This window comes from Protomyctophum parallelum (assembly GCF_964188405.1).
Source record: "Protomyctophum parallelum genome assembly, chromosome: 18".
NCBI lineage: Eukaryota > Metazoa > Chordata > Actinopteri > Myctophiformes > Myctophidae > Protomyctophum > Protomyctophum parallelum.
The window spans coordinates 30,459,075-30,474,271 of NC_139716.1; the positions used below are offsets into that span (position 1 = coordinate 30,459,075).

The 15,197-nt window shown below is 41.9% G+C and overlaps 2 protein-coding genes across 2 annotated transcripts; one reads left to right on the forward strand and one right to left on the reverse strand.

Annotated features, from left to right (window-relative positions):
• Window positions 1-276: 276 nt before the first annotated feature.
• nicol1 (NELL2 interacting cell ontogeny regulator 1) lies at window positions 277-3,211 on the reverse strand. Its single transcript, XM_083788560.1, has 4 exons — window positions 3,183-3,211; window positions 2,842-2,960; window positions 2,203-2,291; window positions 277-1,988 (listed from the first exon to the last, which is right to left on the reverse strand). Exons 2-4 carry the CDS (start codon window positions 2,948-2,950, stop codon window positions 1,917-1,919), a joined length of 270 nt encoding a protein of 89 aa, XP_083644686.1. The 5' UTR covers window positions 2,951-2,960; window positions 3,183-3,211; the 3' UTR covers window positions 277-1,916.
• Window positions 3,212-3,910: 699 nt separating this feature from the next.
• Window positions 3,911-13,877, forward strand: nelfa (negative elongation factor complex member A). Its single transcript, XM_083789338.1, has 11 exons — window positions 3,911-4,121; window positions 6,380-6,551; window positions 8,943-9,104; window positions 9,625-9,708; window positions 9,907-10,034; window positions 10,164-10,233; window positions 10,373-10,464; window positions 10,788-10,899; window positions 11,124-11,545; window positions 12,028-12,127; window positions 13,041-13,877. The coding sequence occupies exons 1-11, from the start codon at window positions 3,912-3,914 to the stop codon at window positions 13,223-13,225; spliced, it is 1,737 nt and encodes a 578-aa protein (XP_083645464.1). The 5' UTR covers window position 3,911; the 3' UTR covers window positions 13,226-13,877.
• The last annotated feature ends 1,320 nt before the right edge of the window (window positions 13,878-15,197 follow it).

Sequence of the window (15,197 nt, forward strand, 5' to 3'; positions counted from 1 at the left end):
GAGCGCTAAGCTGTTCTTTATGATCTTCTCCCATTTAACATGACAGTTATTAGCTAAACCGTGGCAGGAGAAAAACACATTTTTTGTAAAGGTGTGTGGGGGAAAGTAAAGCAGTGACACCTGGGCTGTGGTCGAGCGTTCCAGGCTCCTATAGCCACATAAGCAACCTGGCGGGTTCGAGCCCCGTTCCCGACAATCTTTGCTGCATGTCTCTCCCCGTCTCTATAAATAAAGGCAGAAAAGCATTTCTTTAAAAAAAAGAAAGTAAAGCAGTGACGATTTTTATAGTGTTTTTAATATATTAAGAATACTAAAGGCAATTCCTGTGACATAGAAACTAAGAACAATGTTCTCCAAAGTACATAGATGATAAAACAACTAACATCTATGTCCTCAAGTCTTATAGCAGTTCAGCGAATACTAAAATGTCACTCTAATTTTAAATATATTTATTACATAACAGTAAAGACAACTTTACACAAGTACAATAGTGAGCAATCTCCCCTGACAGTTTCTTTGTAGGGTGTCATAAATTTGTAACATCCAATGACACAATTGACATAATTACTGATGACTCCATTCACTCAAGAATATACCGGCGGTATGTAGAAACAATTGACATATGTACACATATAGCCTATACTGAGAATAAGTTAACGAAAAGTGCTCTAGATTCATGCTACATCATTGTGCTAAATTTAAACAAACCAGTTAATTTACTCTAAATAATCTCCACCCACTCCAGGCTGCCTTAAAATAATGTTCTGGGCAGACTTTGTGTTGCTCTTGAGACGATAACTACTACTGCAGTGTATTCAAATTAAGTTATAATAATGACTACTGCAGTGTATCTAACTCAAGTCATAATTGCAAATTCAACTTCAGTTATAATAACTACTACTGCATTGTTTGCAACTAGTAACTAGTACTACTGCAGTGTATGGTTAAGGTACTTAACCAGGGTTCCCACACATTTTTAACAATGATTTTTCTAAACTTTTTTCATAGCTTTTCTAAAGTATTTTCCAAAGTAGCAGATCCACAAGCTAGAAACATGTCATGAAGCGACACGTTTTGAGCTTGATGATCTGGTACTTTTGCAAAAGAATATATATTTGAATCCTGAAAAGTAACAGTTTTTGGACATTTGAGGTTTCCTTCCGACAGAGACAATATTCAAACATCTTCCAAAAACATTTGAATAATTCCAAACCTTTAGACTGCCTGGAAAACAGTTTTTTAAGTAATTTCAAAATATTTCCAGGAATTTCATGACTGTGGGAGCCCTGCTTAACTGTTGACCGCTTCAGAATGCAGACCAGGTTCGAAATCAATTCATAGAGATATTATGGAATTATGCGGTTTAGTAAAATAACCTTGATTATTAAGAGCAACTCAACTACAGTAGTTACAGTTTGTTAGCACAGTTCAACAAATAACAGGGTTATAATTCTGTAATGCTACTGTTTGACATTTATAGCAATCAAAGATAAATCTCTTTTAACACATTCAAGAAATACATTGTATATGGATTCTATCTACATTTTACAATGTACCCTCTACACTAGGGTTTACAAATAACAGCTGCCGCATACAAAAAAATGCACCAAATAAGAATGTATAAATACCTTAACCCATGAGCAAAAACAAACAAATAATCAAGCTGATTAAAAATGTCCAAGTAGCGTTTTAAAATATAACAAAAAAACAACTAGGTGGTTTCACGTTTAATCTGAAAAACAGCTAAACAATATTATGCATAATAATGCATAGAGTCAAATAAAAACCCATACTATTGCTGATATGTGAGAAAAATGGAATTACATTCCAAGCATGTAAATAAATCTACAAGATTCTGGACCGAGTATGAGGCAAAGGTTGGAAAATGACTGTTTTCACCAGATGTAGAGCGGTGTTCAACGCAGTGAATTGGTGGGCATACAATCACACAGAGCCCTTCTCTCGGCCCTCAGTACCAGCGTCTCTGTCTATTGAGGAAGAGAGAGAAAACATATCTACCGTTATATAAGACAACCTGCTGTCTGAACACATCAACCCAAAGCCACATTTTTGTGTACAAAATGTACAGTATTTTACCTCTGTGGCTTTAGTGTAGTCTGTAGACTGTAGAGGCACAATATAACATGATAAACAATAGAGCTAAGGTTACACCAGATAAAATCCATGCTATATTTCACATACCCTTGCGTCAAGGTTGAAAGCAGTTTTCTTTAAATCTTGCAATGCCCTCTGCATGAACTCAAATGCATGACAATCCACACATGGGCGGCCTGGAAAAAGGGACAGGTAAAGAGATGGACATCAGAAACATCATGGGTCTCTCTAGGCAAAACAAGACCCAGACTGCTATACTGCAGTGTAGATTACTAGATTCTGTAGACCCAACTAGAATGAATGGCCAGGCCTACATGTTATGATGAGACATTGATTGATTGAAATATTTATTAACGGTTTGCAGAATTACTGTACATTTCAAGCCGAACTCAGTACAAAGACTGTTACAAGAGGGTCTACCATGTTCAATTAATCAAAACATTTAGAGATGTACAAATAGACACTTCAAAGAACAGAACAGGAATTCATCATAAAGGAGGTAAAAAGGGAAAAGAAACACATGTGATGTCAACAAAGAGATGGACGAGACTAATAATCATTACTTTCATTAGTCACTAATGGGGAATTATAGCAGCATTGAGCCAACATATGCCTACTGTTACTGTATGTATTTACTATTTATGCACACAAAAATAGGCTACACTGTTTATTGAACAGGTGAAACGAAACCGCCGCACAGGATGGATGGAATATAAATGGACCTACTTTCAGCAGGGATTACGGTGCCCGTCTCCTCAGCATCAGCAGCCCGGAGACAGAACAGCTGCACGGCCAGAAGAAGCATCGCTGCCTGCACAAACCCACTGGACGCCATAACGATGGAACTGTAGGTCAATTACCAGGAAATTGGAATACGTAAACAACGGTAAACAACCCCATTGTTATTACTAGTCGATTTATGATGGCCTACAGAGATATAACAAAATAGCATAGGCTAATGTAATACTATCATCTGCTTCAGATGACACGTCTAAAATTGCCCAATTCATTGTAACGACAAAATATCTATGTCTACAGACATAATTATTTTATGTACCGATACTCACAAATAAGAGAAGATTTTTCACAAAGCACAATGTGAGAGATGCCACCAGTGTCAATTCATCAGCGTATAACAAACACATCAGCCTTCCTATCAATGACTTCAAAATAAAAGTAATATTGAAGCGTGACAAAACTTGAACATCCGGTTCTAGACTTTAGAAATAAAATTGAGTAATGTTTAAAAGAAGAAACTACAAAATGCAAATGTGCATTCGAAAAATTATAATGCAAACAAAGCGGCATTTTTCGTTGGGAATAAAATGTTAGTTAAAATACAAGTATGAGTGTTTGTCCCATTATTATAGTCAATGATTTCTGCATTGAAAGATAAAGAATGAATGAAATTAATATTACAAGAGTCTAAGGTTTATTTGTCACCAATCATACAGCCATGTGTGAGGTGCAGCACATTATATTGTGCAACATTATAACAACATTTTGAGGGGTGGGGGTGACTTTCAATGTATTTAATGAATACAAATAAGGGACAGCTATATCTAACTTATAAGTTATAGCTTGAGCTATGCCCTATACATAACTAATAAATATAATAATAATGATGATGATTAATCTGAATCTGCTAATCCTACAAATATTAATCTTCCCCCATCACTGGATGTATTTATTTATTTGTATTATCAAACAGAAACACTGGGGTGGGCGGGGTCCTCGCGGACGTTCTCTTAGGTAGCCGTTAAAATGCCCGACTGAAAAACACTTCTTTTTCCAAGATGGCGTCGATGAAGGATAGCGACACCGGCCTGTGGCTTCACAACAAACTAGGGTCTACGGACGAGCTGTGGGCGCCTTCTAGCATCGCTTCTCTCCTCACCGTGTCGGTCATCGACAACATACGCTTGTGTTTCTCCAGTTTGTCGCCCCCGGTGAAGCTCAAACTGTTGCTGGGGATGCTGCATCTCCCCCGGCGGACCGTTGACGAGGTGGGTTGCTTGCTGTGACTGCTGCTGCTTGCAAATTAAGCGAACGGCATCATGCTAACATAAAAGCTGTGGAGCCGTGTTGGCTGCACAACGCCACAAACCGCAATAATAACCATGCCATAATCCTAAAAGACCAAGCCAAGTCTGCTGTCTGTCGCCCCACTGTCTCTAATCAAGACTGTGTTGTGGTCACAACTTGCAACACACAGCTCATCCAACCAAAGCTAGCAAGCTAATTAGCTTCACTGATACTGTTGAGTTGACAGCGGCTAACACACTGGCTAACGTTAGCCAGAAGAGAAGCAGGTTGCACCGACTGGTTTAATTGGTCTGTCTGTCTGCTGGAGATCTATTCAACTGTGTGTGTGTGTGTGTGTGTGTGTGTGTGTGTGTGTGTGTGTGTGTGTGTGTGTGTGTGTGTGTGTGTGTGTGAGAGACTGTGTGACTGTGTGTCTGTGTGTGTGTGGCAATAAGTCTGCATGTTTCATGGCAGCTTGCAATAAGGGGGCTGCACACTAAAATCCAACCACTTACCAACCTCAAGAGGTTTTATAGGTGGACCGTGGAACAGTTCCATTTATAAACTCTCCGACTTGTTAAATTGATATTCAATTGCTTGGTTTACCGTTTAAAGTTGTATGCAAAAGTCTGTGGAACATTGGTCAAAAATGAATGTTTTATATCCTTGGATGAAGACTAGCTTCCATATGTGTGTTATCGAGTCCGACTTTTGTGGATGCGATAGTAAAAGTCAGACTATAGACTTGATAAAACACATCTGATAGTACACATCCATGTCTACATGTTTTACAAAAAAAAGGTGGAAAGTTAAGACAACATTTACTATGTTTTCTTTTTCTCTCTTGCAAAAGAAAACTAAAACTAAAAAAAACTGTGTAAATGTGTTATGAGCGTTGGCACCCTTTCAGAGTCATAAGTGGTCTTTTATAATGTATCTTATACATCATGAAGACAGTTTAATATAATTTGATCATAAATGGCTCAAGAGCAACAGGCTCATCTCTAAGTCCATGAGGATGTTGGGACTTCTGCAAGGTTGTGTGACAGGTTGCTCACTGTTGAAACCTTTGCACATTGTTCCTAATGAAGAATTTCAGACTCTACGCTTTACCTCGGAGAAGAGGTTCCGTGTCAGGATTTTCCTGCATTGGTAGAACGGGGGTTGACTTGAGACAGGGGTGAAACAACAGCTTAAATTGCATATTTTGCCGGGGCGCCTGATGGAGGGGAAAGGAATTGGTTGGAATACCGTGTTCCTTCCACGCGCTACGTCCAACCAGGGAAACTCCCCCCTGTCAGGTGTAAAGGAGCAACTTGGACACTCAGGCATGAAGGAAGCATGAGTTCAAGTCCGTTGCTCTCCCCTTGTCCCCCATATATGGGGACTAGGTTGGTGGAGGGTGTGTAGAGCCCAGGATCACATTAGATGATTGACACAGGGGGGGGAAATGAGTTACAAAATCGTGGGATAAAAAATATATTAAAAACAAAATTGCATATTTTGGTCAGCCGGCCAGTCAACCCCCATCCATATGTGCAGTACTGCTTCCGTAAGATTGCATTGGGAAAACATGGTACTTGCTAACTTCATAAGCTTCGTAAGCAGCTGTTTCACCCCTGGCAAAAAATGTTACATGCCTGTTCTAAATGTATCATCTGTAGACTGTAGCTAGGCAGACATATCTTTACTTTTTGGAAACAATAGTGCGAAAAGGGTTTTTGCCACTGTTTTTGGATTGCTCAACCAACGTTCTACTGATGACTGCAGGGATATCCTGACACAGAACCTCTTCTCGGAGCTAAAGCGTAGAGTGAGGTTCCAAATGGAGCTAGCACATGCCACATTTCTGTAATTATTGTAGGTTTAGGTAAGCTTGTAGATCTGCTATTTCTGCTTTGTTTTTAAATATTTGAAAATGTATGAAGAGTTTGTTGAAGATTGCACAAGTGGTTAAGCATAATCCTAACCTTTTTTATATTTTATTGTCAGAGCTCTCAAGTCACATTGAGAATGTATTGAGTTTGTAGATTGGCTATTATAGCCAAACGCTTGCCTATTATGACATGCCCAGAATAGGGACACACAATAGGGTTCAAGTTGTCCAAACATTTCTCGGTTATTTCACTGCATAGTGAAACAGAATGAACATTTCAACCTTTTTTTACTCTTTATTCTCATTATTTACCACACAACTTCTGGGCTTACAGTTACAATCACTCTGCTCTACTTATTTCAGATGAAGGAGGCCCTGTCAGAAATCATCCAACTGGCTACAGTGGATTCTGAGCCCTGGGTGCTTATGGTGGCTGACATCCTCAAGTCCTTCCCAGAGACCGGCTCCCTCAATCTGGACCTGGAAGAGCAGAACCCCAACGTGCAGGACATCCTAGGGGAACTCAGAGAGAAAGGTAGGCATTATGCTATCATATGTTCTCGTCAGAATAGGAGGAGACCTGTAACACCTGATTATTACACCCCCATCCTCACTGCCAGTGAAAACGCTTTAACTCTATCTCTACCGCTAGCTGTTAGCATAAACCCCAGCTCCAGGGGCCCGCCCCCTGCCCCCCCACACACTCTTGTTACACACACCACCGCAGCATTGGAACAAGCACACACTCCTTATACTTCTCGTCGGAAGCGTTTACATGGCGCCAGCGTCGCAGTACAAAGGCACGAATTAAATCCGAAATGTGGATGGCAGAAAATCCACCAAGGACAGCGATCCTAGAATCTGAGTTATGACGGTTTGAAAATCCTCCCTTCCACTGCTTTGCACTGTGAATATATTTCCAATCCCATAGTTGGAACGGTGGGGCGTTGCTATGGGAACCGGACCAATGTTAAAGGCTTCTGTAGGATTCATTCAACCATTATATAGACGGAGTCTACGTTGGGGTACGTATATATACAGACTTGGGATATGACGCCACTTAGCGTCGACGTCCGTAATCCGTATATATATATATATAGATGCGTACCTGGGGGAAAAAAGAGTTAAGATGTGCTTTTCACTTTCAACAGTGAAATACATTTATCAATCCATAAATTTTGATGTAGCGTGAGGAACAGTATGTTGTGCACTGTGCAGTGATGAAGTCTGACAAACAAATATTCTCTGTGCCCATGTTGTACTGTAACATGCATTATGCAAACAAACCTATTGGGACTGTCATAATAATGTTAAGTAAGTTAGACTTTTCAATCTTAGGCAAGTACTGATTTAGAGGCTGTCTCTTACATTTATTTATCACAAATGGTGAAAACGGCATTGAATCATCTGTTAAGAGTGAAGGAAATTGGATGTCCAAATAGCGTAGTGGATGTGTGGACACAGACAACAGTAGCTTCACTAGCAGCTAGCGAAGCTACCGTGTTGTCCATCCAGGCAGCTAGAGAGCTGCATGGTGCTGGTTAAGTAATGCTTGGCCCTTTGTGGGCTTTAGTTGGATTTCTTCATTTGGCCATGTATCTTACATTACGAGTACTAGCATGTTATTGATTCTGACTGACATTGATTTACTGAGTAACTTCTGAATAAAATAAGCTAATAAAGTATTATTTAAAAAAAGTAATGTGGATTAGTAGGATTACAGAAAATAATTTGCCGTGGTCTATACTGGGGTTAGCAGCATGCATCAAATCATCGTGAAGCTGCCAAAGGAGTCTGAGAGACAATATGCTTGGCTATAGCTCAATGTAATCACGCAGTATAATGTCTTGGCTATAGCTCAATGTAATCACGCTGTAATGTCTTGGCTATAGTGCAATGCAATGTGATCATGCAGTAATGGCAGACTTTTGTGTGGTCGTCTGGGAGTTCAACTATGTGACATCATGAATATCTGTTGTGCTAGTGAGTTGACTGTTCATCTGTTTCAGTCCTATACCTCGGGAAGTGTTCTCGTTGGATTAGATAAGCAATATACAATGTTTAATTATTTTGATCTGAATCTATTGCTCTTTTAAGTTGCTTTGCCAAGTAATCCAAGTAACATACACAAGGGCAGCAAACTGAACTTGTTTGTATTTGCTATAATTCTAAAGCCTGAATGTTCAGATGCTGGTTGCTCAATTCTGCTCTGCAAAAAAAAGTTTCTTTTCATTTTTGCAGGAAAAAGTTGGCATTATACAGCTTCCAAAAACTAAACCGACACATCTTTCACATTGATTATAGAAGTTGAAGCCAAAGTGCCAAACCGATATATTGGTTTGGCCGAGCTATGGGCCATTGTTTTCGGTTTTTTAAATTGAATACAATAAAGTGATCCACACAGTTACAGTCACAGACAATGAATGATGAAGGTCTATAGAGGCCTCTTTTTGGAAATTATGCTGCCAAGTACCACCAGTGTGTCCAAATGTGGTCCCTTAAAAAAAATGTTTCAACAATAGCAGATCTACCAGCTCAAAAGCCGTTGCACATTGACGCTTTGAGCTTATAGATCTTCTATAAAATCTTAGATAAAATAAAGTTAATTTTATGTACTTGTTTGCTTGTTCACTGTATAATTTAAAGTTAAATGCTCTTTATGTTTAAGTAAAATGGTCTCCTAGTTTTTCAAATGGGTGATTTCAAGGTTTATTTTGCCCTTTGTTTTTTCTTTGACAAAATATCAGTCTAAGGTAAACAACAAAAGTTGGTCTCCCTAGGGCTAATCGAGAGATTCGAGCATCGGACCCAAATGTCTGGCTTGACTCGTGCTCTAATTGCAATATGAAAGAACTTCAGAATGATTAGAGTAGATCTTTTCTTTTTTACTCAAAAACAAAAGGATTCCTCTTGATCTAACCCACAGTGAATGAGTGCGAGGCTTCCGCCATGCTCCCACTGGAGTGCCAGTACCTGAACAAGTACGCCCTTACAACCCTGGTGGGACCGCTCACGCCCCCCGTCAAACATTTCCAGCTGAAGAGGAAGCCCAAGAGTGCCACCCTCAGGGCAGAGCTGCTACAGAAATGTAAGCTTGGCCATCTCTCTCACTGTACTGTACTGTACTGTAAATACACACACAACCGCATCACAGGGCTCCTGTGCTCTGAGTGGGGAACAAAACATAGTGATTTCTTCTCTCTCTCTTCACTTGTATGAGCAGGTCTTGAATTCACACAAACCGAATACTTTCATTGTGCTATTCACAAACAAACTTTGACAAAGCAGATTCTGACAATATCTTAACATCATCCATGTTGCACTAGAACTCTTTTACTTCCAAAGGCATATTATATAACATGATATAACATATCATGACTAATTCTTTTTAAATATTGATATTGTAGATATATATTATAATATTAGAAGCTGCTTTGTTCACATGTACAGTATCTGTGTGAATACTTTCTTAAAGACTTGAAGATTGAGATAGAACCATTGTGTGAATCCTTGCCTGTTGTTGGACATATATTTAATTGAATATTTACTATTTTGATAAAAATCAAAAGTTTCTGTTGTTGAAATGTCTTTTTTTCTTTCTTTTTTAGCCACGGAAACGGCCCAACAGCTGAAAAAGACATTGCCTTTCCATGCGAAAGGGAGAGGATTGGTCAAAAAGATTGACACCACAAGTGAGTTCAACATGCATGCACGCCCACACACACATGCGCATTCAGTTTTATAATGATGATGATAGAGTTTGAACTGACACATGCGCATATTAGAGGGAGGCAGACGGGGATAATTTGTCAACTCATTGATACTCTGGTTGGTTTCTTCTTTCTTCATCTGTGTGCATCTGTGTTTTTCTCGTTACTTTCCCATTGTAGCACCTCTCAAAGGCATTCCCAAGGCTCCCTTCCGCAGTCCCACCACCCCCAGTATGTTCAGCCCTCCCAGCAACCGCACAGCCATTCCCCCAGCCCGCACGCCTCTGCGGAAGGAGAGGGGGGTCAAGGTAATGCTTTTACCTTTTATTAATATGTTGTGTTATTTACCACATGATGGATTGAACGAAGGAACCATGTTTGGAAGTGAATGCATGAACCGAGTGCATTTTCTTGATTGTTGTGATTTTTCTTTCCAGTTGCTAGACATCTCGGAGCTGGACATGGTTGGAGCTGGTAGAGAGGCTAAGAGGAGAAGAAAGACATTGGGTAAGATTTTCTTTTTACTTAATTGGTGTTTTTGTTGTGACTTTCTTCCAGTCCTTCAAATAATGAAAACCTGGCTGAGGTTCATGACCATAACGTTGTTGTTGTTGTTATCTTCTTAAATGTGTGTCCTCCGATTCAGAAACGGAGGCTGGAGAGAAAGCAGCCAAAGAGGAAACGGCGGTGGTTGAGAACGCCACGCCAGACTATGCTGCTGGCCTGGTCTCTACACAGGTATTCTCCACTCCACTCCACTCTTGTTTTTGTCTTGTTTTACAATTCACTCAGCTTATGATACGATATGCAATACTGTGTTCACAATCTCAGTACTATATTATAACAATACTAGCCCATACCCAAGCATTTACACACTGCATGCATGCATGCATGCGTGCAATTGGTAATTGTGTTTGCAATTCTTATATCACAAAAGTTCTTGGCCCGATATTTAGTCCCACACCTACAGTATCAACTTCTGTTCAGTTTCTCTCTCTCAACTCTTCTCTCACTAGTGTGCACCACTGCACCCGCTCACCCATGTGTGTCTTGCGTTTCAGAAACTGGGGGCGTTGAGTAATGAGAGCGCCCTCCCGTCGACCAGCTACCTGCCGGCTACGCCCAGCATGGTGCCGTCCTCCTCGTACATTCCCAGCTCAGAGGCACAGCCAGGTCTGTTTTGTTTTCCCTGCATGTCATAACCTTATAGGCTGTGAGTGTCAATGTGCTCCGGTGACCACCGTCCTAAACCTTAGTTATACTGTATGCTTTGTTGACAGTACTTTTTTATTTCTACATCAATGCTCTTCAGCAGCGCATTGTGAGCCATGTGGTCAAACGGAATAATCTCACATAACACTGAGTTACCGACTCTCTTTTCCCCTCTCCTCCCCCAGCTAACGCAGGCGGGTCCGGCCGGGACGCCCTGCAGTCGGCGCGGCAGCCAGAGGAGTCGGCCACGCCGGGCGCAGGGGGGGGGGGAGGAGGAGGCAGCGGCAGCGGAGCCACCTCTGCTTCCTCCACGGCCACCACCGCTGGGACCACCACCACCTCCACCCTGCCCGGTCAGTACAAGCAGAGGACGCCCATGTACAACGCCACCGGCTCCACCACGTCGGCCCCCAGCCCCGCCACCCCCGCCTCCCCCAGCACGCCGGCATCCACGCCCGCCAGCAACGGGCCCCCGGCCGCCGCCACGGCGGCCAGCCAGCCGGAGACCACCGCCGCCCAGCCGCCCCCCAGCACGCCGCAGGCCGCCGCCACCCCGACCCCCACTCCGACGCCTCAGCCGCAGCCCAAAAAGAACCTCTCGCTCACGGTAAGGAGCAACAACCCCCGAGGACGGCTCGAATCGAATATAGATTTGCAGGCCCTATTTCAAATGGTATAGTAGTGTTGTTATGCGGGGAAATAAACGAACTGGGATAGTGTTGTAAGTATTACAGTAGTATAGCTACTATTGGGAGTGTGAGGTCCTGTGTTTATTCTGCATTAACCCATTCTGGACGGGAACCCCTTTTGGTGTTTTAAACATTCTGTTATAGTTTAGCTATTGAAAAATAGCAGATCTACAAGCTCATAGCGCGCCACCGAGTGGTGCACTACGAGCTTGTAGGTCTGCTATTTTTGAAAAATCGTGAAAATATTTATTTCAGAAAACTGGAGGATTTAGAAGATTCTTTTTTATTTCGAGGTCAGGCCAAAATGGATAAATGTCATACTTGCTTGCAGACAGATTTCCTAGAGTCCTTAGACGTGCTGTGTTAAATTATCTGCCATATTGCTCTGTCTGCTCCCCAGAGAGACCAGATGTATGCTGCCCAGGAGATGTTCAAAACGGCCAACAAGGTCACCAGACCAGAGAAGGCCCTCATTCTGGGCTTCATGGCTGGATCCAGAGGTACAACACTTCTCTTACTGCCCATTTACAAATGTGTATCTACATTGGCTTTTCAACAAATAATCCTGTTTACCATAAGCAAATGCATGTGAAAATGGACTGATGGCTCCTCTTTTTATTCCCACGCTTGCTTTTAAAACCATTTTTAACTGTTGATACAGAGTCTTAAAATGAGCAATTGGTTGACTGACTGTTCAGGTGCTGCAAGGCTAAAGTACCTGCCCACAACCGCAGAGTATAAAATCCACCGCAGTGCTTTCAGTTAGGCCCGACGGTCTATATACTCTATACGAACACAGTTGGCTGTGTTCAGGGGAGGGAGTCCTGACGGGGAGGGTGAACTTTGTCATTGCACATAGTACATATACTCCTACAGGCTTTGAGAGTGCCCGTCGGTGCGAAATGTTGAACTGGAGGAGTAGGCTGGAGATTGGAGACGCTACGTCCTCCTGGTGGGGGCTTCTCACTTTGGATTCTTCTTATATATATTTTTTAATTCTTGTATATTTTTGAAGGGTGGCCAGCCCCTCCTATACACAGGTTTAATGTTTGTCTTTAGTTCAATGTTTGTTTTGTAAATGCCATTGACAATGATGGGAAAATGTACGTCATAATGTAACTCATTACGTCATAATGTCTCTTTATTGTTAATGGCGTTTGTGTTGGCACCGTTTGTTTTACATCACCTAATAAACATGAGTTAGACTTTAATATATTATCACTTCACACAGGTGTGATTTTTACTATTGTAATGCCCATGCATTACAGTGTAAAGAGAGAATGTCCACTCACTGTTGAGTAGCTCCCACTGGAACTTTATTTGAATAAAGGATGACAACGTTTCGACCCCTTATAAGAGGTCGAAACGTTGTCTGCCATTTGTGTAATAATGAACCTAACGCTCGTCTTGCAGAGAACCCCTGCCCGGAGCAAGGGGACATCATCCAGATCAAGCTGAGCGAGCACACGGAGGTCCTGCCCAAGGCGGACGGCACCGGAAGCACCACGATGCTGGTCGACACAGTGTTCGAGATGAACTACTCTACAGGACAGTGGACCCGACTCAAGAAATACAAACCCATCACAAACACCTCCTGAGGCACTTGAGGACACCGAGGACAATCCCGTACACACACACACACACTTATGTTTTCACTTCTACCTACAAACAAAAATACAAAGTTTACATTGATACACATGATCACGTACAGTACACAGACACACAATGGGCCAAATCGAAGCGCTTGGTGGGGATCATGATCCTTCCTCTCAAAAGTTCCTGCACCGCCAAAATGCAGGATTCTTAAAAGACAAGACTTTGCTTATTTCCTTTTCCTTTTTATCGTTTGTTTTGGTTTTAATTCCCTTCAAATTCCTGAATGTCATTGTGGTCCATATGGTGAGTTGGAGAGTTGTATGAAACTGAGAGGGATCATTGTCTCGGGCTAGGCCGGTGCCTTTTACGAGATGCGCTTGTATGGTATGTAGAGGGAGAAAAAAATCGCAACTGTCCACGTTGTGTATGAATGTGACTTTTGCGACCTGTGTTTTAGAGATGAGACTGATTTAGTGACACAGCGGTGTATGCATCACAGACTAAACAAGACAGTCGACACATATTTCCATAATGGCTGTCCCAAGTGCTGTTCAGAAGATGTTTAGTTAGTCATTTCATCCTTTTTTCATAAAGGAAGAAAATAAATTGAAAACGGACTCCACAGCTCCTCTTTACTCTTCAGGGATTTCTGTTTGTCTCTGAGAATGTGGATCTGTGTTGACCTGTGTCCTATTTCATCTGATTCTGCAAGATCTCTTATCTCTGCTCCCACATTCATACTCTTATTTAGTGCCGAAAGAAAGTTAGTAGTTCGGCTCAATAAGTCAATTCATACTCCCTCACGGCTAGCGCTGAAGTCGCTTGTAATTATTGAAGGTTCAAGGACCTTCAATATTTACAAGCGACTTCAGCGTGAATATGTTTGTTGCCGGGAAGTGAGCCTCGCACAGCGGGTAAATATCTACCACCGCCTCGCCTAGTCTGACAACACTGCAGCCAGAGGCAGCTACTGTGTCCGCTGTGCAGAGCTCATTTCCCAGCCACAAGCGTTTGGAAGTTGGCTTGTCTCTTCCAAAACTCCCGGTGTTTTGTTGGCTTCAACACTGACAAATTGAATTTCAAGCTGGGCTGAATGAATGAGGAAATACCACTGGTCGTCACAACATTTCAGTGTCACTGAAGCGCCGACTTTAGGACGATTCCCCCCCCACGTCACATTGTAGTCTCTACAGAGCCGAACCTACTTTTTTTCCGGCTCTAAAATAGAAGCCTCTAGACTCGAGCAGACAACTCTTGCACAATCAAATGCTACAGTCTACATTCCACCTTTTTAAAAATGATGCACAGAGAGCTGTCATCTGTTTGTCATTTCAAATACTGTATATTTTTGAGTGGTGCAACCACTCCTTACGGAACTATGTGTGTGGCTGGGTGCCTGGCTGGGTGGGTGCCTGGGTATGGGCACGAAAATAGCATGGTTGTTTTTCTCCACCTGTGCGCAACCTAACAAACGCACATTAACTGTATATATATGATGATTTCGGGTGTGCCAGTACAATACAGTGACGGTACAGTACAGTAGACGGACCCCCACACGGTAACTGTCATTTCTCAACCGTTTCTCACCCTGCCTGTGGTGCTGTGGCTCTGGAACATCTGGGGACCCCCACACGGAGTTCCACCACTCACTTCACACGGGTGTAATTTTTTAATTTCCATCTTGTCCACAGCGGCAGGTTAAAAACAAAGCGGGTTATATAACAAATACCCATTGATCATTTTCTAGGGTATAATAGGCCTACAATGGCACTGCCTCTTATTACACTGTATATTTTATATGTTGTGAAAGTGATGTGAATGAAATGGACACCGCCTTAATCTGTCTCACACACGTGTGAGGTGAGGGCCGCTCTTATCGTACATTATGACATTTGCTCAGACGCTGACGTAAAATTCTCCATTGTCATTGGGAATTTAATGTTTGTAGGATGAAAGTGTAGAAAATGTACACTA